The 26,969-nt window shown below is 44.3% G+C and overlaps 1 protein-coding gene across 4 annotated transcripts in view; it reads left to right on the forward strand.

The window, feature by feature from the left end:
- The window catches only part of afap1 (actin filament associated protein 1), a 92,323-nt gene extending 65,885 nt beyond the window's left edge, over positions 1 to 26,438 (forward strand). For 2 of the 4 annotated variants that reach the window (XM_058625124.1, XM_058625123.1), the window contains exons 4-18: positions 5,204 to 5,312; positions 5,403 to 5,614; positions 6,066 to 6,245; positions 11,552 to 11,638; positions 12,905 to 12,980; positions 16,352 to 16,504; positions 17,256 to 17,467; positions 17,833 to 17,978; positions 18,524 to 18,638; positions 19,218 to 19,436; positions 21,091 to 21,220; positions 22,554 to 22,718; positions 22,837 to 23,027; positions 23,150 to 23,317; positions 24,126 to 26,438. In XM_058625124.1, the coding sequence (XP_058481107.1) occupies positions 5,204 to 5,312; positions 5,403 to 5,614; positions 6,066 to 6,245; positions 11,552 to 11,638; positions 12,905 to 12,980; positions 16,352 to 16,504; positions 17,256 to 17,467; positions 17,833 to 17,978; positions 18,524 to 18,638; positions 19,218 to 19,436; positions 21,091 to 21,220; positions 22,554 to 22,718; positions 22,837 to 23,027; positions 23,150 to 23,317; positions 24,126 to 24,152 (2,190 nt within the window). In that variant the 3' untranslated portion in view covers positions 24,153 to 26,438. The remainder of the gene's footprint in view (positions 1 to 5,203; positions 5,313 to 5,402; positions 5,615 to 6,065; positions 6,246 to 11,551; positions 11,639 to 12,904; positions 12,981 to 16,351; positions 16,505 to 17,255; positions 17,468 to 17,832; positions 17,979 to 18,523; positions 18,639 to 19,217; positions 19,437 to 21,090; positions 21,221 to 22,553; positions 22,719 to 22,836; positions 23,028 to 23,149; positions 23,318 to 24,125) is intronic. The other 2 variants (XM_058625125.1, XM_058625126.1) reach the window with 2 other exon arrangements.
- The last annotated feature ends 531 nt before the right edge of the window (positions 26,439 to 26,969 follow it).

A 26,969-nucleotide genomic window follows, 5' to 3' on the forward strand; every position in this document is an offset into this window, starting at 1 on the left:
CTTGTGATTTTAGGTGAGGGGGGGGGGGGGGGGGGGCGGGGGATACCAAGTCGTACGGTAAGTTATCCAAACGTTAACCAAAAGAACATCGCCGACAACACATTTAATAACTTGTTGTAATTAATTAATAAGAGGATACGCCTGCGGGTAATAACGGGAATCCAGTTAATTGCACCATGCACACATGTAGACACGTGCAATTTGCGTATAATGTGTGTTTTTCCGGTCATCACAGGGGTGGTATGCACCCCTGACCACAGTGAACTTCAATTTCGTTTTCGAGCCACACTGTAATTTATCTGCAGATCACTTGTGTGATAAGGCCAAGCTGTTGTTTTGGCGAAAGGAAGCAAACGCACAAGTTAAACTGTGCTAAAGTGCATATTAGTTAGTATGGTGTATGTCTGTGTGTGTGCCTGTGCGCATGAAAAACACACTCTCCTCACCCGTGTCCCTCGAAGCTTTGAGTCTCTACATAGCAGAGCAATGGGATCACATTCTCTGGAGTGCAAATGCAATGTATTCAGCTGCACTCGGGAAGAAAAAAAAAAGCCTCCTCAAACAATCAGTTTGTGCAAGATTATTAATGTATTATTGTTGTGCAAAGGTTTCCTGAAGGAAGTCATTGTGATGTGAGATATGAAGCTTCAGACTTCATGTCAACAATCTCCCTCCATCAACAAAAACACGTCCAGTTGAACTTGCGCTTCCTCGAACCTGATATTGTGCCCCATTGTTTGAGGCTGAATGCTTTTGTTCTTTTCACTTCTCTGCCTGGCTTTCTGTCTGTCTTCCTCTCAGGGGGATTCTTTTTCTTTTTTCTGTCTTAGGGCTGGTTTAGGGAGGAGAACGCTGGCGGCGCTGGATTTTAGTGGGTTAGCGAATCTCTGCCAAGAAATGAGTTCACTGAACCACTGTTTCCCCCAGAGGAGGCGCGATAAGGTTTCTGCTCGAGGTCTGGCTCAGCACTTGACTTATAGATGAGGAAAGAGAACCAGGCAGGATGAAGAGGAGGATTAACGGGGGGGAGGGGGCGGCTGCATTGACCGAGATGAGACAGAAGAAGACGAAACTAATCCTTGCATTGTGCACAGTGAATGGGGAATGCTTTAGAAGATCATGTACATTGTGTTTTCAATGTAACATCATGTACATTGTGTTCTAATAATAATTATTGTTTCTTCCGGAAGGTGCAATGCTGCCCTCCGCAGTTTAAAGTTGTGTGAAGATTGAAAAGCTGGATTCTAGAGGACTTCTTTGTGAATAAACGTGATGGAGATAGAGCAGTAGGAAGGAAAGAAGACTTGAATGTTTGGCTAGGATGAAAGAGTTTTGTCTGTTTGAGATATTAACAAATGACCCAGTGTTGCGGTTGTGAGTGATGGTCTCCGGTAAGAGGAGGAAGTTTGGGAAACAAATTTGAATGCATGTTGTTGGGGGTACTTATACTGAAGCTTTTCATAAACAGTTGACAATTTGGTTACAGAAAAATACTTTAATTAGTTTATACTCTTCACATTATGATCAATTAGGGATAAGGGATTCAATACAAGTGTCACTTTTCAATATTTTCTTTGCTCGTAAGAGTACCCATATTTACAAATCACAACTTCCTTCACTGGGCTCGACCAGTGAATCATAGCTCCATAGTCCTTAAGCCTTGTGAAGGATTAGATTGTGTTTGTCATATGAGAAATATAGGCTACATCATGATGTTTTGAGCTGCACAACCCAACCTGGAAAACACTCTACATCGAAATAATCCAAAAGAAAAATCACCATGAAAGACTGCCAAAAAAAAACGAGGCCCTACCAACAAGAGGTTCACAGTTGATCTTCATGGAAAGGACTGGTCCAACAGATTATTCTTGGCATACTTGAGAGTCACGGACATTAAAATAAAATTCTACCGTTTCCTTTCATCACAGCAGCAGTGTAATTGTGGCAGGATGACTTCCGTCCACTGTTGTGGCACTGTGACACACACTTTCTGCACTTTGAAAAAGCTTGTCATCGACGCTGCACGCCAGCCTGGACACTTTTTTACGAACAGCCCACGCTGCTGCAGTTGTGGACTCTGACCTCACCACAGCACTGGTTGAGTCAACTGTTAACAATAACTTTTAAAGCTATCGGATTGTTCCCCCTTTATTACGGGTTCACCAGTGGAAAACTTGTCTCCGACACCAGAGAATAAAATCAAAGGGAAAAAATCAAAGAGGCTTTCCAATCCGAGGAAAATGTGTGCAGCTTAGCCACGGTCCTGTGAAAACGCCTTTCAAGAAGACTCCAATGTGTGGCATTAAGGTCTTTACTGCTTGACATTTTCTGCACTTTAAAGTTGTCTGGTACTGGCCGGTAATGTAGACTGACTATTAGAATGAGACTCCAGAAGAAACGCTGATTTATTGGTTCATGCTGTACTCCTCTGGTCTTCTGGGGAGGAATGATTTAGACACAATGTTGTGTTAATTTGTGTCATAAAAAAAAAAAATCACGATTTCCATTTTGATAAACTTGGAAAAACAGCCATTTGACATCAGAAGCTGAACAATGCAACCTCTTCCTGGGGACCAACAAAACTGAAGATGCTCCTTCAGATAAAGTCCATTTTCACAGCTGTTATTATGACATGGCGCAGTGGGGACCCCCAAAAATGGAAACAATATAATAAATGGTGTCTCAAGTCCATGTTGCCGATCCAGTTTTAGGGTTAGCAAGCTCACTGACGCACGCTTGAGGAAAACACAATCGTTGTTGGTTTTCTCTAGCAACACCTTTCCTTATCTGTATTTTCCGTTTGCACAAAAATAAGCCGTGGAGAAGAATTCCAATAAAACTTGAGGTGAAACAGTCGGTCTGTCAACAAAGGTCAAATTTGGCTCACGTCACCTCTAGTTTGGTTGATTTTGGTTAAATACATTGCACAGAACACACCACAAGGTCCTGAGTCAAAGATAAACCAGAACACCTTCGACATCATGTCCAGTATGTGACTTTAGCCAAAGCCTCTGGCTTGGTTATGTTAATTTCCATTTTTATTCGTGCAGAGTAATTCGCTTAGCTGACATCAGAGTAACTTTTTTAGACTCGTTTTTTGTGGCCTCCATTACCGATTCAATCTGCTGCTGACTTTCCACCGTTGTGTAGGACACACTGACGTCCACTGGCACCCAGTTGGCCAGTGTTGGTCTGGTCCGACCACAAGTTCTCAGATTCATACAACAAAACATTTCTACACAAGGAGAATAGTATGGTGGGGTCAAAGGTGGTAGCTTTGGTTGCTTTGTTGAGTATTTATGTGTCTGTGACTTCCATCACCCAAGCCTGTAGATTCACTGCTAGTTCCTTTTTTTTAGTTTATCCCGGACACATTCACCTGCTCTAAGAAATCAGTGACTGAAAAGCTCCTGGTGACTTTTCTTATTTCTTGAGTGTTGAATCACAGTGCTGTATGATCCAACCAGTAAGGCCGAGTCTTGTTCCCATGTGCTCTATGAGGATCAGGTCTGCAGTTCACGGTGACAGTTCTGTTATTACTCAGAGCCGGCAAACTGGGTAACGGCTCCGGCCAAGATGGATCACGTCAGGCTGCGCAGTTGATCCCCCGCTCTAACAACTGGATTTGTGGGGACGACGCGTTGCCAAAGAGAACCAAGTCCAAACAAAGGAGGTCTCATTTCTCCTCCAATCCTCTCCGTTCCTGTCATGAGCTCTGCTCTGCAATGCCATAAAAACATCTTCAAAACCACTGAGGGCCAAATCAGTCATCACGCAATAACGCGGATGCCTCTCTGCAGCGCCTTTAGTCCCAAATTAACCATTTTTCTCAGCTTCTTTATTTTGCCTACTGAATCACTTTTAAATTCAGTTCCAGTCAGTATCAATAAGACCTCTGCTTAGGTTTCTTAAACCAACACAAGACTTGGCCACTCGCTTGTTTTCACTGTCACGCAGTACCTTATAATTACATCTTTTTTTTCTTCCTCAAACACATTCTTTCTCACCCTCCTCTTCTCACGTTATGGGCTTAAAGGTGACAACGTCCCGCTAAGTGGTTGCCCGCTGATTTGAGCTGACACCCTAGGAATTGATGGCGTCATCTTTGGTTTCTTGAAAATGTGTCACTTTAAAGTGACTTCACTTTACCGCTGAAAACGTCCCGTCCTGTCTTGCAACCCAGACTTTGGGCCAAATTGCTGACGGCGGAATAAACGACCGTCCGTCAGCATCGCTAATGACTCACCAGACGAGCCTTCATCGCTGCCGTAATTCATCTGGCTACCTGCTTTCTCTGTTTTTATTGCTTTAACAGAGGAGTGTCGTTTATTATCCGTCATCTTCTGTAACCTTCCTGTGCACGTGCACTGAACCACAAACGTAAATGTGCAGCTCGTCATCACGACTCGACAAGCTGGTTTAAAAAGTGGACAACACTTGACTTGTTAGCAACTGATAGTGATTCATTTTTTAAAGTAACTTCATTCTTGTCTAGAAAACGGCCTCATGGAAACACCAGTCGCCAGTCACACCAGTAAATGCAGTGTCGTTTGGTACGTTGGTACCGCTCCAGTGCTCTAATTGTTCATCTCGTTGATTTTCTGCACAGAAATCTGTGATTATTGGCCAAGATTTTGTAACTACGAGACAGGGAAACAACGTTATCTTCTCCAGTCGAAGCACAACCAAGTCCAATGAATTGTATCGCAGATTTAAACTGTAGCTTTTATTGATACGACTTTCCCGTCTTGGTCAAGTGTAAAATCTTTAAGGAAATCTGTTTAAGTTTACCATGATTTCTCTCTCTAACATGCAGTAAACTCTGTAGACAAACATACTAGACATTGTATTACATTCAAAAAGAGGAGCGTGAAGTTGCTGGGAGGCGACTATTGGCGTTTTTAGGATTTTCTGAAACATGAGTGGAGGAAATGAATGAACCAAAGCAGTCACTGCTAGAAAATGTGCATGTATTAAAGAGTTCAGTGGTTAATACTATAAATTGAATAAAATGTGAATGAGCTGTGTCTTAGATACTTCAGTCTGTCAGCATGAGGTGTTTTTTTGTTTTTCTTTAAATGTCCGTTGAAAAGATTCATCGATTATAATTACTATAAATGAGCAGAGGTGTTGGTAGATGTTTTAAGGATGTGAGTCAGTCGTCCGTCACACTAATCAGTGGAAACTTCTGTTCTCTCCACAGCCTCCGAACAATGGCCCTCCTCCACTACCCAGCTCCTCTCTGCCAGAAGGCTACTATGAGGAGGCAGTTCCTTTAAGTCCCGGTAAAGCTCCTGAATACATCACCTCCAGTGAGTGATGCGCTTACTGACATTTGCGCGTCGTCGAAATTACAATCCATACATGCAAAAATGTTGTTTTTTTTCTCTCCCCCCTCTCAGACTATGACTCTGACGCCATGAGCAGCTCCTATGAGTCGTACGACGAGGAAGAGGAGGACGGAAAGGGCCAGAAGATGCGTCACCAGTGGCCGTCTGAGGAGGCGTCCATGGATCTGGTGAAGGACGCCCGCATCTGTGCATTCCTGCTGCGCAAGAAACGCTTCGGCCAGTGGACCAAACTCCTCTGCGTCATCAAAGATAACAAACTGCTGGTATGAGACACTTACAGTCTACATTCGTGTGTGCATCCGGCGTGAGTCGTCCATTTGTTACAACCTGTTGTCTCACCACAAGATATCACTCGTTCTTACACACTGGACCATTAAAAGACAATATAACAGATTTGGAGTGAAGTAATTATTAACTTCTCAGAGATTTTAGCCATGACGTTAATCATTACTAAACGATGTCAGCTAAGATTGCAGCGACTTTTACCTTGGGTAAAATGGACCTGGAACATGATTGGGCCCAGTAAAGGGCTCCTGGGACACATGGAGCGATTTACCTCTCCCAGTTGTGGTCGTTTTACTGACGTATCCCATGCGAATTGGTCATTAATATTACAGATGTCCTGTGGTAAAACTGACATTACTCCACCTCCCCATGCGAAACTAATCCCGTTCCTCCACTGTAACCGTCCCCTCTTCTCTGCTCCTCCCCCAGTGTTACAAATCCTCCAAAGACCACACCCCGCAGATGGAGCTGACGCTGTCCGGCTGCAGCATCACGCACATCCCCAAAGACGGCAAGAAGAAGAAGCACGAGCTGAAGATCGTCCACCAGGGGGCGGATGCCCTGGTGCTGGCCGTGCAGAGCAAAGAACAGGCCGAAGAATGGCTCAAGGTAAAAACAATGACGTGGCAAACGTGCGGCGGTGTTATCTCTCCTCCCATGTGACGCAGATGAAGGAACAGGAAGACGCTTCACAGCCGGAGTTCTGACGGGGATGAAAGTCTTGGCTCTAGGTTGGATTTTGGTCGTTGTTGTTTGGGGCGACAAAATGAAACGCCACTCGTGCAGCGTCCTTGTTTTCCAATAGCATTGTGAGATAAAGGGCGCAACTCTTGTGCAAGAATAACCCGACCCTTGGCTCCTCAGGATGAAGTGTTTTCCTGACATTGTGTGACCACTGGGTTGTTATGGAAAGGTGTTTCTGCTGGTTTCCCTCTGATGTGAAAATGTTTGCTTTCTGATCCGCTCTCTTCTCTTCCTCTCACCTCCTCCAAACCCGTACATCATAATCTCTTTTCACACTTTGATCCTCCCCCCACCCCGCGGCTGCTCGACAAAACAAACCCACCCCATCAACATCAAATAGACCCCGGTACTTTTTGGCTCCCTTTTTGTTAAAACTGTGCGTCTATTTGTTGTCAGTGTGGTGCCAGCTCCTCTGGGCTCTTTTCTCTTTCAATCACAGGAGGGAAAAAACAGGCCTCATCTGGTCTTTGGATTTAAAAGAAACCCCCCCCCCCCTCCACATACACACACACACACACACACACACACACACACTCCTTCCTCCTCACCCTTGCTCTCATGCAGGAGAACTCCCTGGAATTCCTTGTTTGTCCTTTTACTTTGCATTGTGTTCTATTTTAAGCTTCCTCCTTGCCTGTTTGGCATTTCCGTAATCATTCTGCCGCTAGCTTTTTCCAGCTCCTTTGCAGCAGTTATCGAAGGCCTTATTAAAAACGACGTCAATGGAAACGCCAGTCTTTTCTCCTTGGTTTCGATCACCCGTCACCGCTCACTAATCAGCCATTGTTTATTGATCAGCGTGGGCAGGTATCTGCAGGCGCGCGCAACCAGACCCGTGAAAATATACAAATCCCAGTACCACCCAAACTCTGGTAAAGAGTGCACTAATTGGTGCTTGTTGACAAAACTGGATCTCGGGGTGTATTTAGTCAGGTGCCGGGATATTGGAGACACGTTGGAGTGATAAGGTTGTGCCAGTCAGTGTTGTTTCTGTTCACTTACTCATTGCGACATGGAGTTTGGAGTCGTCTCGTCCCCTCACGCCCTCGTGGCGGCTCTGGATTTAAAAGTCCGCGTGCCGCGTTTTGTGTCGTTAGCGGGAGGGTGATGGAGGCTCGGGTTTCCTTGGCCCGCACCAGACTCCCTCGGACCGCAGGGCGTGTAAGAAGTGGGACGCAGCCAGGGAGATTAGCTTTGCCTTTGTGTCTGTGTTTGGATATTGTGTTGCTAGGACCACTGGGTATCAAACATTGTCTCATGTATTCCACTCGTCTTTGTTTCTCTCTGGCTTTTTATGTCCGTGACCAGAGGCGTTACACGTTTTGGGTTGTTCTTGTCAATATGATATCAGGAGAACATCTTGAGGGAATCCTTCACTTGGACTCACAGATGACTTGATTAGGTTTTATGGGTCCAAAGTCAAACATTATTCTCGCTGTGACCTCGCAACGCTTGTTTTTCTTTTCTTTTTTTTCCCCCATCTCGATTTTTTTTGCCTTTCGAATCTAATCAGTCAGGAACGACTTCAGAGAACCTTTTAAAACATTCTCTTGGACTTGGGGATGAATTGATTAGATTTTGGTGGTCCTACGTCAAACGCTAATGTTGCTGTGACCTCACAATTAAGTTTTTTTGGGGGGGGTTTTACCGTGTGAACGTGATATATCTGCAACACGGGACATGGTCTCTCTGTTGGAAAAAAAGAAACCTTCATTTTGGAAAAGTCATGATTTGACTTAAGGCATGTCACTTTTCGGAACCGTAAGTTCACCTGTTGGATGGTACAAGCGGTCAATCAAGCCACGACCACCTGTTGGATGGTACAAGCGGTCAAACACTGGCTAGTGTGCTAACACTAGCCAGTGTTGAACATAGTTTACATAACGTAATTTTTTATCAAAGAAGACCTGAAACTACTGATTGAGATCATTAACCCCCTAGGAGAATTTATACTGACAATATAAATCAAGTAAAAAGCTCATTTTCTCATTTCCATTTAAACAAAGTCCATTTTGCAACCAAATAAGTCACCCCCTTGTGGCGATTCAGTAAATTGTTGGGTCCTGTTTCGACTTGTCCTGCAAACGGGAAGAACCCACCGTTTATTTACAGACTGTGATCAGGAACATCTACAGTAAATCTTTTCAAATTTGGCACAATATCGTTCACTCAGTACTGAATAGATTCTTACGATCCAGGGTCAAGGTCAAAGAACACCCGTAGTTTTACGACGTGCGTCACAAACATTCAATTTATTTCAAGGATGACCTGATTATAATTTAGTGGTTTAAGTTCAAGGTCACTGTGACTTCACAAAACTTGAACTCCTCTTCCAGCCACAGATAAAACTGAAAATAAAAGCCATTTTTACATTTAATATTAGAGATTTGGATCATGGAAAGAGTGATCTCTTGCGTCCCGCCCTCGTTGGACGAGCTGGCCCGACAGTTTGTCCTTGTGAAGCCACGTGAAAATCAAATATAGCTGAAAGAGATGAGAGCAGGGGAGAGGACGGAAGGAAGGAAGAGAGGAAACAAAGGAAACAAGTTGAGAGGCAGAGGAAAGGGATGAATGTAAGAGAGGAAAGGAGGGTGGAGGCAAAGCGAGGAGAGTACCTGAGGCTTTCCAAAGCCTGTGAGTTACAGTAATGCTTATCCCAGACATTGTCCGCTAACGATGTGTTTATGGAACGCACATCCATATTCTGTCCTTACTTCATTCCCCTGAAGCTTCCAAGATCCTTTTTTTTTTAATTGTTTCCCTCCCTTTTCTCCCACTAGAGCATGACCCGATTTATTGCTTCACATGCTGACGTGACATCAGTTCACCAAGGTCTCCTTTTCTTCTCAAAGTTCACCGTCTATTTGAGTGTTATTCAAATGTGAGATTGACAATCCAGGCCCTGGTGCATCATGGTTGTCCACTACGAGGAGGTTATGTGGTCACCAGTGTCCGTCTGTTGGTACTACTTCATGTGGAGGGACAGGTTATAATGACAAGATAGATGTAGATGTGCCATTTGTAATAACACCTAACCGTTACGCATTTATATTCCATTTTCTTATTTAATAAATCAATTCAATAATCTTTGGTTTCCTCTCGCAGTCCAAAAACATGCATTGATTTGGGGATTAGGCAAATTGGACACTCTAGATTGACCATAGGTGTGAATGTGTCTGCTGGGATTGGCACCGCACCAGCGACCCTCTTACGGAGGATAAAGCAGTAGAAGATAATTTAATGAATAAATCTTAAGTAAAGGCTGGAGTAAAAGATCAAGCAGTTCATTTGGTGACCCCCCAAAAGTCACCTGCGACCCATCCGCGAGAATCGCTTGGCTGAAGGATACCGCAGCAACATGTCCACCAACATGTTTTCTCATGGACACTGAAGAACTCGACATGTTCTGCATCATGAGCTTGACTTCATACCCGAGTCTGTTCTCTCCGTCGAGGCTGCCGTCTGTCCGGCTCTCTGGCCTCCGCGTCGCTCTCCGGGCCAAACCCCCGGAGCCACAGCCTGTCATTTTCCCCGCAAAACCCAATTATGCTCCATCTGAGCCAAAACCAATGAACTGAGGAGGAACTACACAGCCAGAGATGGTTCAGAATGCTTGTGGAAAAGTGTGTGTCTGTGTGTGTGTGTGTCGGAGTGCATTAGCTGACGTGCTTACACAGTGGTTCATCCGAAATCTCATTTCCCTCTGCCCTGCCGACGCTCATCTGCGCACACACCGCTGTCAACCACCGCGTGCCCCGGGACTGCCAGTTTTTGGCAACGGGGGTTGCCAGGTCTGAAGTCCAACGAGGTCATGGTAATGCACACTGGCGCCCTCGTCCAGAGTCCTGCAGATCTCATTCGCCCCTACTGGACCACATTTGCACAAGGATTCCATGGACGTAGTAAATCTCTGCGGTGTCTAATATGTATAGCAGATCCCCACCCCACAATCCCTCCACCAGTTCCTACCACACATTCAATGCAATTCAAAAAACACTTTATTCGTCCCGCACAGGGGCAATTTAAAGATATAGTATGTAATATTTCTGCAGCAAAAGTGGTGCACTTACATACTTAGATAAAACGAAACATTTACAGGACTAAAAATCTGTATTTCTATCCAAGGGTAACAGGCCGTTTGAGTTTGGTCATCCTGTGATGACATCATCCACTTTACCGTCTGTGCTCTAACTTCAGGAAGCCAACTATGAAACGTCCGAGTGAGGAAGGAATCGAAAAAATCTTAATTAGTTCCCGGGGGAAATAGTTTTTTGTTACAGCTATGTCAACGAAGAATGGAAAATTAAACAATTACACAACAATATGAAGTATAAATATGCAGTAAATACAACAGCTGGAACATCTAAAATATAAGCAAATTAAAAACAAACCACTATATTTAAGAGTAAATGTTGATATGTGCATATGAACCGTATATACACTAAATACTAAATCATAAAAATATACTATGATTATTCGATTAATGGATACTAAATTAATCAAGTCGTTTTTTTTCAATAATTAAAGCAAGCTCTTTGATCTTTCAGCTTCTTAAATGTGAATATTTTCTGTTTTTTTTTTTGCTCCATTTAGGAAAGAAATCATTAAAACTGAATGATTTTGGTTTGTGGACAAAACGAGACATTTGAGAACGTCATCATTTCACGGATCAACATCGATTATGAAGATAATCATTAGTTGCAGCCCTAATAGTCATGTAATGTAATGTAATAAAAATGACTGATACCTGATGATACAAAAACCAACAACTTATCCACATACAAGTCTAAAACTTACTAAAATATGAAACCACAAACACAAACAACAATCAACAAATCTAAAAACAAAATATATGTGTACTCAACAATGCTCACTGCTGTTGGCTGAGGCTGAAACTCCTCTGCATGCGCGCACTCTGCCGCCTCCTGTAGGCCGCGCACCTCTCACGAGGCCTCTGTCTGCCGTTCAGTAGCGCGATGGAGAACGATGGAGGAGGGAGTTTTACCACACATGTGGCCCACATTAGTCCAGGCATGCCGTCTACACCGAAGGAATGAGCTGCTTAATTATGTGGCAATCGTGTGAGGAAATGTTTCAGGGATACACCCATGTGTTCGGATCATGCTGTGGACCCAATATTTCATGCTGTACTGTACATCTGTGTGTTGCAGGTGATGCGGGAAGTGTGCGTTAACGGGTTCGTGGACTTGGACGGAGGTCGATCTGGATCTCCTGTGCACAAACCAGAACTGGAAAAGGTAACGCACGTTAAATGCCGTCTATCACACACAACCCTTCCCCCACATTCACCCACTCACACGCCTGCCGGGACACAGACGTTCAGATTTTCGTTGATTTAAGTGTTTTCGCCCAGGGAGACATTAGCACGTAGACTCGCGGAGCCCGGGATCAAACCCCTCGACCACTGATCCATGGAAACACCAGCGTCTAAAGATCATATTATACTATTTGTGCCAATGCAGCCACAAACTACAAATCCTGACTGCAATATTCACCCCTCTTTTAGCAGGTTTTATTTTTGGCCTCCTCCAACTCATGGTGGAAATGTGCTTCACTGTGTTCACCAGCGTGAATAATAGAAGTTGTAAGAAGAGAGTGTGTGGTAGTAGTCGCCAAGGAATGCTTCCGAGCCTCGACCTGGCGACCCACGAACTGGCTGACACCCCGACCCCCCCTACCCCCGACGGGTCTTTCAGCTGTGAGCCGCTTGAACCAGGCGTTTCCGAGGGAGCTATAGCATCGTTCTCTTCTTCTTTGGCTGGAATGCGTCCTATTCCCCGCGTCCACCCGATGGTGAAGTGGGATACTACAGGACCCTGACACACCAGTATACCAGGGTCCGTGATATGCGACGCGCACTACCAGAGCCTTAAGACAAAAAATAATGAGCTGAAAGCCTGCAGAACTTATTTCACATTTCATACGCTGTAGTTATTTGACGAACTGTTAGCATAAAGCACAATAGGTTAAAAAAATGCTATAAAATCCAACCTCTGTTTGGCACCGCATGTTCACGTTAATTGTCTTGAATCTCAGAGGCAGTGAAACTGTTTATTTGTCTCATTTGTGCCTCATAATCCTGGATTCCATTGTCCCGTAGTGGACAAGCATTCGTACGTGTACCTCCTATTCCCCGAGGCCTCTTTTCTTGGCACAATCAAACACTATCACACTGCGTAGTAAAAAAAGCCTGTTTGGCAAATAGCACAAAAGGGGGGAACCCTTGTATGTCTGCACTGTATACACGTGTGTTTATGGGGGGGGGGGCGGGCTACATCAGAGGCCTTTTAATGACAAACTGCCTCCAAATTGGCACAGCAAACACAAGCCCAGCCTAATTATTCATTTATAACATGTTGCAGATGCTCCTAATGCTTTTTTCTTCTTCTTCTTCTTCTTCTTTCTAATGCACAACACAATTAGACAGATGTACAGTATTTGTGTGTTCATGTCTTGAAAAACGACGTTGTGTGCCTTCTCTTTCACGGTCTTCGCGTGGCCAGAAGTCGTCATGTGACAGGCCGAGCTCAGACGGAGAGGCGCCCCACGAGAACGGACACAGCGACCCGAAGGACCAAGGTGAGGCTCGACACAGCAATGAAAATTAGGCTACATTTTCATTGCAACAATGAAATGATGCTCCGTGGCTCTTTGTATGAAAAAAAAACCCCAAAAAATCCATCTGTTTTGACCAGAAATGATTCATTTACATCCAGAGTGTTTTAGCATTGGTGGGAAACTAAAAAAAAAAAATACTTAACTTGGAAAATCCCTTTCTGCTTCATTTGCAATGGAAAGAAGAATAAAACACCATAATGATAGGACATTTAAGAGCGGCAGAGGATGACGCCAGTGTATCGACCGCACTCTTTGATAGACAAGGGGAATTAAGTGAAAAAGTTGCAGGGTTTTCTTGTCATGTTTCACAGCAGTCTCTTAAGTGTCCAATAATGTCCCTGCTGCTGTCTGAGTTACACTAACCCCCTTCTCAATCAGGACCTCTGAAATATCAATGATTCCTGCAAACAGAAGTCTGTCACAGCGACTAGCTAATACATAAAATAAGGAAAAGAGTGTCATTGTGCACCCATGACACACACATTAATGCTTTGACCTCATTTTAACATGAATTTAACCACTGGAATGTGCGGTATACTCGAGCTCTGTGGACACACACAGCGGAAAGTATGGTGACTTTTCTTCAGGTCAATCCTGCCGGGGAATTTTAAATATTTCTTTTTAACCATTAAATGTATGCATGATGATTTGAATGCACCATTAGACCCGGGTCACAAATCTGAACTCCCATTTGGACAAGTCCAGAGTCCCGAATTGAGTCTTTGCCATCGGAAGTTCAGAGACGTCACATAAAACGTCTTTTGTTATTAAACTTTATTATCTATTTTCCTCTAAATTGGAAACTTGACATCATGTTTTATTGAGGAAAACCTGAAATGAGCAGTTGACCCCATTAACAGTAACGTCACCAAAGAGAGACATTACGAGAGTCTCGACGTTATTGATATTTTTCCGCTTCCAGTCAAGAAAAAAAAGAGTTTCAAAAACTCACGTTCACGCTCCAACCACGTCTGAGGCTGACCGTCCGGATTCAGTTGCAGCTTCTGTGGAGCGGTCGAGATTAAAGTCGAGATAAAAGTCGACATGTTTATTTAAATCTTGACATGATATTCCGGCTTTATCTCCAAATTTGAGTTCGATCAAGACTTTAAACTCGGATGTGTTGAGTCCAAGAGCCAGTTTCACCTGGAGACAAAACGAGGACGTGGATTACATGGTTTTACACGGTTTTCAGAGTCTAATCCCGTCCATGGAACACTGCAATCATGCAGCTCCATTTATTTTATTAACTAAAGCATGTACAAAAAACCTGAACTGTAATCCCCATGTCAGTGTCGTTTCTCGGAATCAACAAAAAAAATCGCACCTCGGCATCTACATGGGGATATTTCTGTTGCCGTTCCCCCGTCATCATCTGACTCATAATTCAGAGGAGCTCTGAAAAAGTCGAGCCTTCATGCATAATAACAATGCATGAAGCATGACAAACGAGCATTTGGATTTATGTAACGTGATTTTTAACACAGAGACGGTCTTCCCTGAGCAGAACTGGATGCCAAAGCAAAGAGATACGGATGAAATAGTCTCTGATTTGTCTCTGTTTGTTTGCTCAGCAGGCAGATTCTCCTCAGGGAGAGAAATTTCATTTTTACGTATGTGTCAGCTCGGTTATTTGGATTGTCTTAAAAAAAAGCTCAAATTTAACACTCTTCATTTTTTTTTTCTCCTCCTTGTTAAGATCGGTGCATTTTTCCAACATTATGTCTCGGACAAATTTCCCACCAGTTGTTAATTCTGAATGTGATTATGGAGGCAGCGCAGGGCTAGTGGAGGTTTGACCTTTCTGACCTGGTATTTATGACTGTACAATTTCCATCCTCACTGTGTTGCACCCAAAATAATATCTAAAACGCTGTTATTACCTTTCATTTCAGATAATACCTGGTTTATTTCTTTGGCTTTTTATGTTAAATAAGGGATAATTACGTGAAGAACAAAAAAAACAACTTCTATAAATATGGTCACATTTTGCTATAATACAATTCATTTGGCTTAACATTAAACAAGTGGTATTAAGCGAAATTTACACTGGTTTTTCACTAATTTATTGATATAATATCAATACATTTCCCACCCTTAGCGGTCACTCGCGTCGCGTGAACTCACGGAAACGACTGCAAAGGCTCCCAGTAACAAGACAGCATGTGATATAATGTGATTTGATTTCATTTTGTGTCGTGTTACCCTCTTTATTTCATGTAGAGCAACCGTAAAAACAACAGATGTGTCAGCGTTTTTAGCTTCATCTGCCTTCGTTCTTTCCATGGCTGGTAACAAAAAGAAAAAAAAAAGCTGATTTACTGGAATCAAATTTACCTGATCAGACTTTTCCTGTGCCTCATCTCCTGACGGGAAAAAATAGTAATTCTTCCTCTCTTTCTTTCTTTCCTTCTTTGCAAATCACTTTCACATCTGTGACCTGAGGTGGTGGTGTGTCTTGCTTTCCACCTCGGGCCTGCATTGTCGTGTGTTTGTATTATTTCATATTACGAGAAAAGAACCCTGTGACTGTTTAATTAAGGCTGTCGCCGTGGTAGTTGTCGCATCATGCCGGGGGCCAAATACGCTACCAAAAATGTGGAAACCGAAGCTCATGAGGGCCAAAAACAATTAATTCCAAAGAGTTTCTATCGCTTAATATTAAGGATTATTCGTTTTCCTCTGCTACGTTTTGTCCACCGTCGTCTCCGCGTCGGTATCTGACTTTTTATTTTTTCCTTTCACTTTCTTTCTCGTCTTTAATTTTCTTGCTTTTAACTCTGTCACACTCATAAAAACACCACAGACCACAGTTTCTAAAAACAGTGAGCCAAGCAGAAGCTATTTCCCTCCTTTGAACAGACGGAGAGATGGAGCGGCTTATTTGACTTCCAGCGGAATGTGCACCGTCACTCCTCTCCCTCCTCTCCCTCCTCTCCCTCCTCTCCCTCCTCTCCATCCTCCCCTCTCTGGATAGAAACTAGGATAGGCTGGGATCGCACGTGGATCCTAATCCTTCAACAAAAAGCTTTTGAACCCACAAGGGTCTGATTAAACCTGGTACAAGTGATTTCTAACTCATGGCTGTTTACAGTGGAATCTTAAGATTCCTCTCTTCCTCGTTACAGGGTTGGAAAAAAAGCATCCACACGTAATCGAATCAACAAAATTAACTCGAAACATCTCCCTCTGTAATTTACCCCAGTTTGGATAACGATGGCAAGGCACATTAAGTCCGCGGGAGTCCTTTCTCGCGCGTTTGCTTTACTGATTTTGTTCGAGTCATGGATTTCATTTGAAGTGTCTTTGTCTTGTTTGTCCGTGTGTCTCAGGAAAAGGGAAAAAGAACTCCAAGTCGGAGAACAAGACGGGGACGGTGGGCAAAGGCGCGGGGAAGAAGATCACCAAGATCATCGGGCTGGGGAAGAAGAAGCCGTCCACGGATGAGCAGACGTCGTCGGCGGAGGAAGACGTCCCCACATGTGGTGAGAAGAAGAAAAATGGACGTCATTAAAAAACAAAGTGCGGTTCTATGTGTTACTGACACATAGAAGGCATTTACTAGCTTGATGCTTGATCTTAGGGCAGTCCGTGGCCAAGAGGAAAGGAATTGGGCTTGTAACTGCTTGTAATTGCTCCCCCCATTGGGTGCAGAAAAAAGAAAAGAAAAGAATAGAAAAACCCTGATTTTAACCACTTAAACAAAAGCCTCACATATTAAAATCTACCAAAAATCTAATCTAAAGTCTACAATATCTTGAGTGTTTGTTTGCCCCCACTATTAGGAATCCTTACGAGGCCGGAAACTGACGTTTGGTAACAGGCTCACTCTCCAGCACCAAACTCCATAGACAAAATCAGCGATTTTACTTTAAATATGTCGTCCTGTGACTTCAGTGTCAGAAATCCTTTGGTCAAATTGACCTAATGGCTAGTTCCCACCGAGTGGAACGGTTCGGTTATGGCACGGTACGTATTACATACAAAGCTTAACGTCTTGTTGAGACAGGTCGTGTTCGATGTCGTTGTAAGTCGTCGTCGCACCGGTACAACATCCCACTACGTAACTACGTAACTTGCTAAAACAAGGCAGCAGTAGACCAGCACCTCCTGTGAACTGTGAGCTAAAAATGCTGTTTTCCTCTGTGGACTTTGTGTGAAGTCAGCATTGATAAAACTGTGTGTCGGTACCTACCTAGTAGTCTTTAAACAACAAACCCCCGCTTTGATTGACAGGCTACCTGAACGTGTTGTCCAACAACCGCTGGCGCGAGCGTTGGTGCCGCCTGAAAGACAACCAGCTGCTGCTCCACAAGGACCGGGACGACCTGAAGAGCCACATCGCCTCGCTGCCGCTGCGAGGCTGTGAAGTCAGCCCCGGCCTGGACCACAAACATCCCTTTGCCTTCCGCCTGCTTCGCAACAGCCAAGAAGTGGCAGTGCTGGAGGTGAGTTAGTGCACCAAATGTGGTTCCGTCTCGTATTTGTTGTGTCGAGTGCAGGGAAATAATGGAGCCACACTGGCACAAGCAAACATTATATATATCCGCTGTGTTCCTCTCATGTGGTCAGGACTCCTGACTTGTTTCTGTGTACTTGATGACGCAGAGTTGTGTGATACAATGCCGATTGGGAGCTCAGTGACCATAGTCTTTGAGTCAGGGACACTGTTTTGACCTTGTATCAGAAAATGATTCATCTTATTCTAATTTTTTCGGCTGCGTTCTCTTTCATTTCTCTTCATTTCTAAAGTGCAGAAATTGAATTTCATCTACATGTAGAGTATAAACCGATCTGATGTGAACTCTCTCAGGCCTCCTCTTCTGAGGAGATGGGTCGATGGTTGGGGGTTCTGCTGGCGGAGACCGGCTCCACCACTGACCCCGCCACGCTGCATTATGACTACATCGATGTCGAGACCACTGCCAACGTCATCCAGCTGGCCAAGCAGTCCTTCTGGTGAGGGAGACAACCCTTTTTTTGTTTATATGTATAATTTCATAAATTTGTTTTCTTTACTGTCCAATACTGGCCGAAATCACTGGAATCAGTTATCAGAAAAAGAAAAGGTAAAATCGGATATGATCTGTAAAACCACGAAGCTCAAAAGTGTTCTTTTAATGACCCGGAACGCCCTGCAGTACCATCATAGACCACCAGTGGGGCATGGTCTCCCTTTTGGAATCACAATTGAGCCGTGTTTCCACTGAGTGGCACAATTTTTTTTTCCATTTCTATTAGGAACACTACCACAATAGCTGGTTGCATTCTTTGGCACCCTTCCCTTGGGGTACCAGAGCAAAGTGGTACAGTCCGGGGGAAGCTAGACCGGCTCCCCCCCACAAAAGTCAGCTGATTTGGCGACCCAAAAAAACATTGTCGCAGCGGTATGACGTCACGCTCCGCATTGTGCTCTCGCGACTGAAAAAAGAAGTAACAAACTGAAAGTATAGTGCGTAATTAAGGCGCATGGCACCTGACGTCTTGGTGTGTTCTCCTCTCAGCTTCACCAGTAAACGTGCCGTCTCTCCTAACCCGTACCTGGACAACCCGGTCAACGGCTACGCCTGTCCCACTGGAACAGCTCTGCACTACGATGACGTGCCCATTAATGGAATGGTAAGATTAGCTAACTGCTAATTAAAGGCGCCACGTGTAGATTTTTTTTTTTCCCCAGTAAATCATTACATGTAGCAATTTAACTGTCTTGTGTGCTGAATCAAAAGAGTTTGAATAGCTTTGGGCTCTATTTATTAGCAGTTTTGAAAGTGTCACGTGATCTATGCTCTCCTGATCTACTCTGACTCACAGAGAATCATTCATTCATCATTCATCTACAGTTCCTTCATAATCTTTTGACTATTTATCATGGCTGCAAAATGTCAAATCTCAGGCTCGATTCATCCTGGAAATTGTGGCTACTTTCTGTTACTGCTGAGGTTTCAGGACAATTGTGGTTGGCACCTGTCATGAAAGTAAAGGAGAAATCCTTACCCTAACCCTTGCCTTAAGAAAACTTGACTTTCATCTGCACGAGTAGTTTTAATGGGAATTAACTGGGTTTTTTTTCTCCTCTGGTCACATTAATGTTGTACTGCAGTGTAACTAATGTTATATTTCTATCACTTTTGCTTCTCTTACTTCCTCATGTTTTTCTTATTCTTTCTTCCTCTGCTTGCTTGCCTGCTCTAACTCGAGGACCCCGAGGTGCAGTACTCCAGTCCCAGCACCGGGGGGCGCCAACTGAAAGAAGAGAGCACTGAGCTCTATGAGAACATGCCCTCCCCCAAGTTGACCTCCCGCTATCCTCCCAAGCCTCCCTCTTCCTCTGCTTCCTCTTCCTCCACTCACTACAAAACCCCTGTTCCTAAAATCTCCTCAAAGTTCATCTCTGCTGATTCTAAAACTAAAGCTCAGGTGACTAACACACTAACCTGCTCTGGCTGCACACTGTTCTCACCCTTCTTTATTTCAGCGTATGTTTTTTATTTGTACTGCAACTTAAAATCTGCTAAATGTTGGAGAAAGTCATAGTTCCCGGAGAATAATGTGAAAATAAGTTGTTGAAAAATGGAAAAACAGGCGGAAAACATCCCTGACTGCAGCAGTTAAATTATGTTTTACTGATTTATTATCAATACCATATGCTACAGATCAACAGCTGTGTTGTAATGTGAAAAAGACAGATGTTTATGTGTTATCCAGTACAATCTGAGTATAAAGTATAGCACGCGTGTGTGTGTGTGTGTGTGTGTGTATGTGTGTCCTTGTATTTTTTTATGGCCCTCCTCTAAGTACCACCCTCGCCTCCACAGCCCCATAAGTCACCGCATGGTGTTGTGGGAAGCTCCGCCTCCTCCCCGCCACTTCTCTGATGTGTGCGCCGCGGTGTGGCGTTGTCCGATGGCGTGTTAACATTTCCTCTGCGACCACTAAGTAGCGTCCCCGGCTACGTTTTGGGAGCGAGGTTTACTTACGGCGCGCTGCAGTCAGCTATTGTGTCACACTGTGTCAATATCGACGCATTGTTCTAGAATGAACTTGTGTAAAGGCTGTAATCTTATGGTGTAAGACCTCGACTGAGTTTTAGGGCGTCATCACGCCGCTGAGCTACATTGAAGATCCTTTGCTTTCTTTTTTTTCTGCACGCACAATAGCACTATGATCACACCGGAAAAATCAAATTTGTTACGTGTTCAGATTACGTACAAAGTCCATTGTCCCGCGTCACTCGATACACTGGATGGCACGGTGGATGCGATTCGAGGACGAGGCACGGAGATTTAAATTTGCGTTTAAAGACGTCAAGACAGTGTGTGAGTTTCGTCTAGCGAGACAAGGAGACTAATGCTTTACTCACATGTACAAATTGCCGTAATTCTTGATGTCAGAAGCGCCTAAGAGTTGCGAATGTTGCTCATTTGATGGCGCTGTGGCGTCAGGCGCTATTGTTCCGGGGTTTTTGTATTTACACAACAAAAACCCCGGAACTCGGAGAACCCAAGAGTTGTTTGTTTTCCTATTTGAAGTTTAAAGGAATACTTCAGCAATTTGCATTTACCTTTGTGTTACTAGAATAGGTAGTATTTTTGAAAAATTGTGCGTCCCAACCTCAGTTTGCCCCTGAGGCAAGAAACAATCTTCATTCTTTTTCTTTGTTACATGCCCAACAGTGACACTTGGTCCTGTTAGCGTAACTGTTAGCAAAGATGGCGGACACTGTTTATATTCTGAGAACGAGGTCCCGTCCCGAAGCATAATTTTTCAAAAATACTACACCTATTCTAGTAATACAAAGCTAAATGCAAACCCGTGAAGTATTCCTTTAACATATAAATGTATTTCATCATTTAGCGCCTATGCTATGCCACAGATGCAAATTGGTTATTTAGCTAACTCTGGTATAGACCTGGTTCTGTACATGGTCCCTGTCAACTACTTTTTTTTTTTGGTACATTTTCCGGGGTTATGTACCGTACATGTGATTTGTTAGCAGTGATAACTTAAATTAGAGGTAAATGGCTAAATTTAAAAAGTCTCCCTCCTCCTCCTTGCTCCTTTTTACACTCAGCTGAAGGGAAAGAAGGGCACAGCGACCAATGGGATGGCATCGAAACAGAAGGTGGAGCCAAAGAACCAGTCTAAGAAGAATGGAGTCAATGGGATGAATGGCACGGCCTCTTTGAAACGCAACAACTCCGGTAAGTAACGTGCGAGAAAAAGTGTGTCCTGATTAGTAGAATAAAGTGTTTTTAACGTCAGACATTAAAAACTATGTTGAACATGGTGCCTCCTGACTGTAGTCCACCTTCTCCAGTCACGCCATGTGCTGACAGCGAGCAGCAGACAGTGAGTCTGGCTCCCCCAGTTCCAGCCTCACCACCACTGATTGCTTTCTAGCAAAGCTCAGCTCCACAGCCATTTGGAAAATGCATGATATCCAAATTACAGTCGGGTTTAATTCGGGATTGGGGAGGGGAGTAAATAACTTGAAAACCTTAAAAACCTTTCCTCCCCTCGAGACGATTTGTGTGGCGCACGTGGGCCAGACCCGAGCCCTCCTTCCAGCACTGGCCTAACGCTCGGACCTGAAAGCCGAGGCGCGGCCCAGCTCCGTGGACGAAAATGTAGTCGTGACAAAGCCTGTGGTAGTAAATCGATGTATTTATTTATTTATTTATTTATGTTGGCCAACGTGTGAATGCGGAGGGTTTTTAAAAACCGCTCATTGTAGCCCGTCCTCCACCAAATGTCAGAGTGGGAAACACCAAATATGTGTCATGTCGGATTTACCACACAGTCTTCAGATTTCCAGCGTCAAATAAGGGGATTGAATTTGAAGAAGTCAGCTGTGGTTTGATTGAGTTATTCTTCATAAGTACACACACACACATGGATGGATGGTGTATTTTCCAGTCAGTGAAGGCATCTTCTTGGTGTAATTATTGGCTGTGTGGGTTCAGGTCTCAACAGTGCCCTGATAATAAAGGCCCAAATCCCCCTTTTCCTTTATTTGTTCCAGCTCACATGTTGGTCTGGGGTCCTGGTTTCATGTCACAAGAAAATCCCTTTCTACCAACGTCATGACCCCCTCACATACAAGTTCTGTTGGTATAAATAAACAAATCAGCTGCAAAGTTAAGCAATGTATAAATACAATATATGAATGTTGCTGGACGTGCTACTCTTGTTGCAGACACGCCAGGTGCTATTTTGTGACTGTGATTTACAGGATTTGCTGAAGTGACACAAACGTACTAATAGGGGCAGAAGTAGACCAGCAGAGGCCATGTTCCTGTGCGCTTAAATTGCTGATTTTCTGAATGGACTTTGGTGCGGGAAGTTATAAAAATCAAAATGGATAAAAGGGACAAGTTTGGGGGTCTTTAAATTTGACTTATCTGAAAGACGGAAGACTAGACATGGTCCACATTCTGCGATAACAATAACTCAACTTGTGGCTTCCTTATTGTGCGGTGGATCAGAAAGAGAAAGACGTCGACCTTAAATTTGCGCCAAATCTCTGTGATCCAGATGCCGAGCAGTGCAAGTATGGGAAGAATCGCGTGGAGGCCGACGCCAAGAGGCTGCAGGCCAAGGAGGAAGAGCTGATGAAGAGGAAACAAGACATCAGGAACCATCTGACACAGCTGAAGAAGGAGAGGAGAGACCTGCGCACTGCTGTGGAGGCTGCTGCTGGTAAGAGAGCAACTGAAAAGTCAAAAGTCTGTCCTGTAAGAAGCTTTCTCACTTTTCCCCCCACAACAGCAACACCAAAAACAGTCGCAGAGAATTCACCCGCCCCTCTGTCCTTTAGGCAAGCGTTCACACGGCTCCCTGTCGGAGCGGCTGAAGAAGGTGGAGGACGACTGCCGGAAGAAAGAGGAGGAGAGGGTGACCCTGGAGCTGGAGGTGACGGAGGTGAAGGAGAGTCTGAAGAAGGCCTTGAGCGGAGGCGTCACCCTGGGCCTCACCATCGAACCCAAAGCTGGCTCCTCTGGCCTGCAGGTCAGAACACGTGCCTGTAACTGAAGTGTCACAGCTGTTCAGGAATCAATTACTGCTCGCCTGTAAATCCCCAGCTCTTTGTCGGGCGCCTAATTCTTCCTCCTCCGCGTTTGTTTGCACAGTCGCCGGCAATGCTGCGGCGGACACAGGAGTCTTCTCCGTTCTCCAGCTGCGACACCAGCGACACAGAGTCCTGCTCCCTGCCGGTCAACAGCGCCTCGCTGCTCCGCCGCCAGCAGGCCGGTCAGAAGCCCGCGACAGTGCGGGGACACGTCCTCAGAAAGGCCAAGGTCAGTGAGTGGTGGACTTGGGTTGGCATGCGACTGAAACTTGTTGTTTTTGATAGCGCTCGAGAAAATCGTCATTTTAAGCTCGTGGGGGACATGGGAGCTGCTGCTCTACCGCTGCTTCCTTTGATACGTTTGCGTGACTTTGGTGAACCAGAAGGACGGATGTCTAAACACGCGAGTAAATAATAAGTAAATAACACATTTAAACTTTCTGACGGAGGCTGTTTGCTCTCGTGTCATATCACTGATTTTCTTCATGGGCTTTGGTGTAGGGGAGTGAGCTTGTTTTTTTAACAAAGTGAGACAAATTCTCTGGTCAGAAGCAGCGGTCTGAAGGCAAAATAAAGCAGCAAACATAAGATACTGTACACGTAATGAGCCACTTCGCCTAAAAAATATACAGTTTTGAAAAACTGGTCAAATTAAACAAACACAGCAGCATCGTCATGATTTTAAGTTTATTCTTCATTTGACCTAGTGGGAAAAAAGAAGAAGAGCAATTTATGAAGTGGCTACAATCAGTGTTTCCCTGTCCTACACACGTTTCTCTCATTTTAATCTGGTTAACTTTAATCTGGTTAATGAGCTTGACCTTTCGTCGTACGACGTATTTCTTTTGTCCGTCGTGAGCGACTGTAGAGCTGACCTGGCTCCTGCTATACATAAAAGAAGCAAATTTTGATTTGATTTCATACAATGTGGTGATTGTACACTTCCACATCTTCAATTTTCACCTGGACTCTACACACCGGACCCTTTAATGCACACAAACTAATTGCGCTTCTCTCTGTCCGTGTCTGTGTTGCAGGAATGGGAGCAGAAGAGCGGCACATAAACCTCTCACCTCCTCACCTCACGTCTTCCTTTCCTGTTCTTTCTTTTGTTTTTGTTTGTTTTGTTGTTGTTTTTTTTTTTTTAAATCTTTTTAAGAAACTGTCTATATATTTATTTAAAAGTGTTCATTCGGTCTCAGAGAGTTGGGGGACGACACATACTGTAAGTACCACAGTGTACACATAGCCACCAGTTTAAACTCTTATACTATTGAGCATGCTCAGTGTACTAAGTTGTGCAACTCGTTTTTGTTTTGTTCTTAAAAGCAAACACCAATTTTTTTTATTATTTTTTTTTCCTCACTCAAAATCTATTCTGGCAGTTTAGGTTTCAAAATGGTCAAAAAGTCAAAACCAAGTATTTATTTGTAAATGTTTGAAAGGAAACACTAGCGTTCCTTTGTTTATTTATGTTGATATATTTAAAGTTTTTTTGTTTTTTTTTTCCTTTTGTTGAATTTGTGACGCTCCACAAAATCGTTTTGTTTCGTTTTTTTTGCCTTTTTTTCTCTACAGAGCTCCCCCTACAGTTTTGGAGTACACCACCGTAAACATCCATGCATTGTCTACTACGTTATCCTCACTGTTGTAAAAAAGTCACTGCTGACGCCTCCTCCCTTCCTTCCCTTCTCCCGGTCATGTGCGTTTGTTGTAAACAGAACAGACCTTCATTTTGCATGCTTCTGTGTTTTATTGATTCTCGCCATTTGAAAAAAAAGCCGGTCTGCTATTTACTCGTGTGTGACCCCTCGCTCCGTCAGTCATCTCCTCTTCCTCGCCTCCTCCGACAACGGTTTTCTCCACTTCTTTTTTTGCTGGCTCTGTTGTGATGAACGTCTAAAATAACGCTATCACAGCCTCGATCTTACAGCCAGTACCCGGCTAGGGTGTCCAACTAAAAACCGGACCTTTAAAATACTTTTTGGCTGCGATTGGGAGTCAAGCTACTAATGCAGGGCTCCCACACCTTGGTTGACTTCAAATTCATGGACTTTCCAGGACCCATTCTCTCAGAATTCATGGACTGAATGTGCTGACACAGCGTAAGACGGGAGGGCAACTTGAAAGAGTCACTTCGCCCCCTTGGCGTCCACTGGACAAGTGATTGTCCTTGGGATCTTGGTCAAAGTCGGTCTTTGTGATATTCTTTGGTAAGACAGAGATCTTGGATATTTGCATTTCCCAGGCAACGCGTCGCCATTTGCTCTCTCTTGCTGAACGTTGGACGCGCACGTCTCCACGTTTGTCCTGCGTAGGCCTAGTCTACGTGCATCAAACACCGCGGGGCATGAAACAGTAGGTGGCGTCGTAACAAACGAGGGAGACATTTACCTAAATGTCAACTCAACTTGCACAAAATTCAAGCACTTTCAATGAGCCATGTCTATTCAGGGTGATTTTCAAGAGCGTTCAAGGGCTTTGAAAAAGTGGGAACCTTGTGCATGTATACCTTCATTCAGACTGAAGCTGGCCTGGGCGGTCTGCCTGGAAATAATAGAAGAAGCTCATCCACAGAACAACAAGACAACGGCAACAACAACAACAACAACATGCTGAAGTTCAGAGCTAACATCTAGCCTCATGCTAAAGCAGAAACTGCAAATACTGACACACGCCAGACTTGTAAAGCTACCAGAGTAAACTGTGCTTCTTGAATCGCCGCTTATACCGACAATGGATTGGACTCTTAACAGCGTGCGTGCTCCAGAAAACTCAGAAACCTCGACCGACGCGGCTGCCGTTGGTTCCTCATCCAAGAGCCTCAGTCCAGCTCCTGTAGTCACACACTCTACTGTAGCTGTGTGTGTGTGTGTGTGTGTGTGTGTGTGTGCGCGTGTGTGTGTGCAAGTGTGCGTGAATGTCTCTGAGGCACATTCCAGACTCAACAACTATACACTGACTAAAAATAAGGTCACTTGCTGTAAACCCCTGATTGCTGTGTCATGCTACATTCTCACAAACTGCGATTTTTCGTGCCACACCAAGTGCGTAAATCTCTTTTGTGCATTTTTGTGCTTTCGCATTCCGAACGTCAGCATGGAGGGAAGTAGCGGTAATTTCATTGTTAAGCTCCGCTGATATCGCTAGTTGGTATCGCTCCAGGGAAATCCTGGCCTGGCCTCGCAACGAGCTAGCAAGTAGTCAAATTTTTTGTCTGGCCTAACTAGCTAATAATTGCCAAGTTGTGTCCGGCTCCGGATTGGTTTTGCGGATCCACACGTCTCCGGAGAATCTCAACGTCGTTTGGTTCTTTGCTAGTTGTAAACTCGAGCGTCGGAGCAGTTTTCACGTGAGGGCCGGGCGGCCGAAAGCAAAATTAGCATCTACTCGCGTCTGTACACCGACTTAGCTGGAAACTCGCCGGTGTGAACACAGCATAAAAAAAAAGTCACTTATCACAAGTCAATGGTGCTTTTTTTTCTTTCTTTTCTTTTTCTTTTTATAAAGACTACATGTTCCACTGCCTAGACACTTCACTGCCATGTAGACATCACCAGGTCCACTGGGTCCTGTGTGGATTGACGGAAGTAGCGTTAGCATGTGCGGTTACTCAAAATGGATTCAATGGATTTTTCAACATAAATCGCACAGGCGCCAACTGCTCCTCAGTCTTGTACATAATGTCCTATCCCTCGTCGTGCTTTCAGCGGAAGAGCCCACAGGTCTGCGAGTCACAGTGTCGCGGGCAAGTCGGCGTGGAGGCAGTTTGTTGCTTTTTTTTTTCCCCCGTTAGCTTGTAACTGTGCTGTTGTCTGATGTAAGTCAATGTGAACCTGCTGTACATACTGGCTTTTAGGGTGAGGGTGGGGGTGTGTTTG

The sequence above is a fragment of the Solea solea genome, chromosome 3 (genome assembly GCF_958295425.1).
Source record: "Solea solea chromosome 3, fSolSol10.1, whole genome shotgun sequence".
Classification (NCBI taxonomy): domain Eukaryota; kingdom Metazoa; phylum Chordata; class Actinopteri; order Pleuronectiformes; family Soleidae; genus Solea; species Solea solea.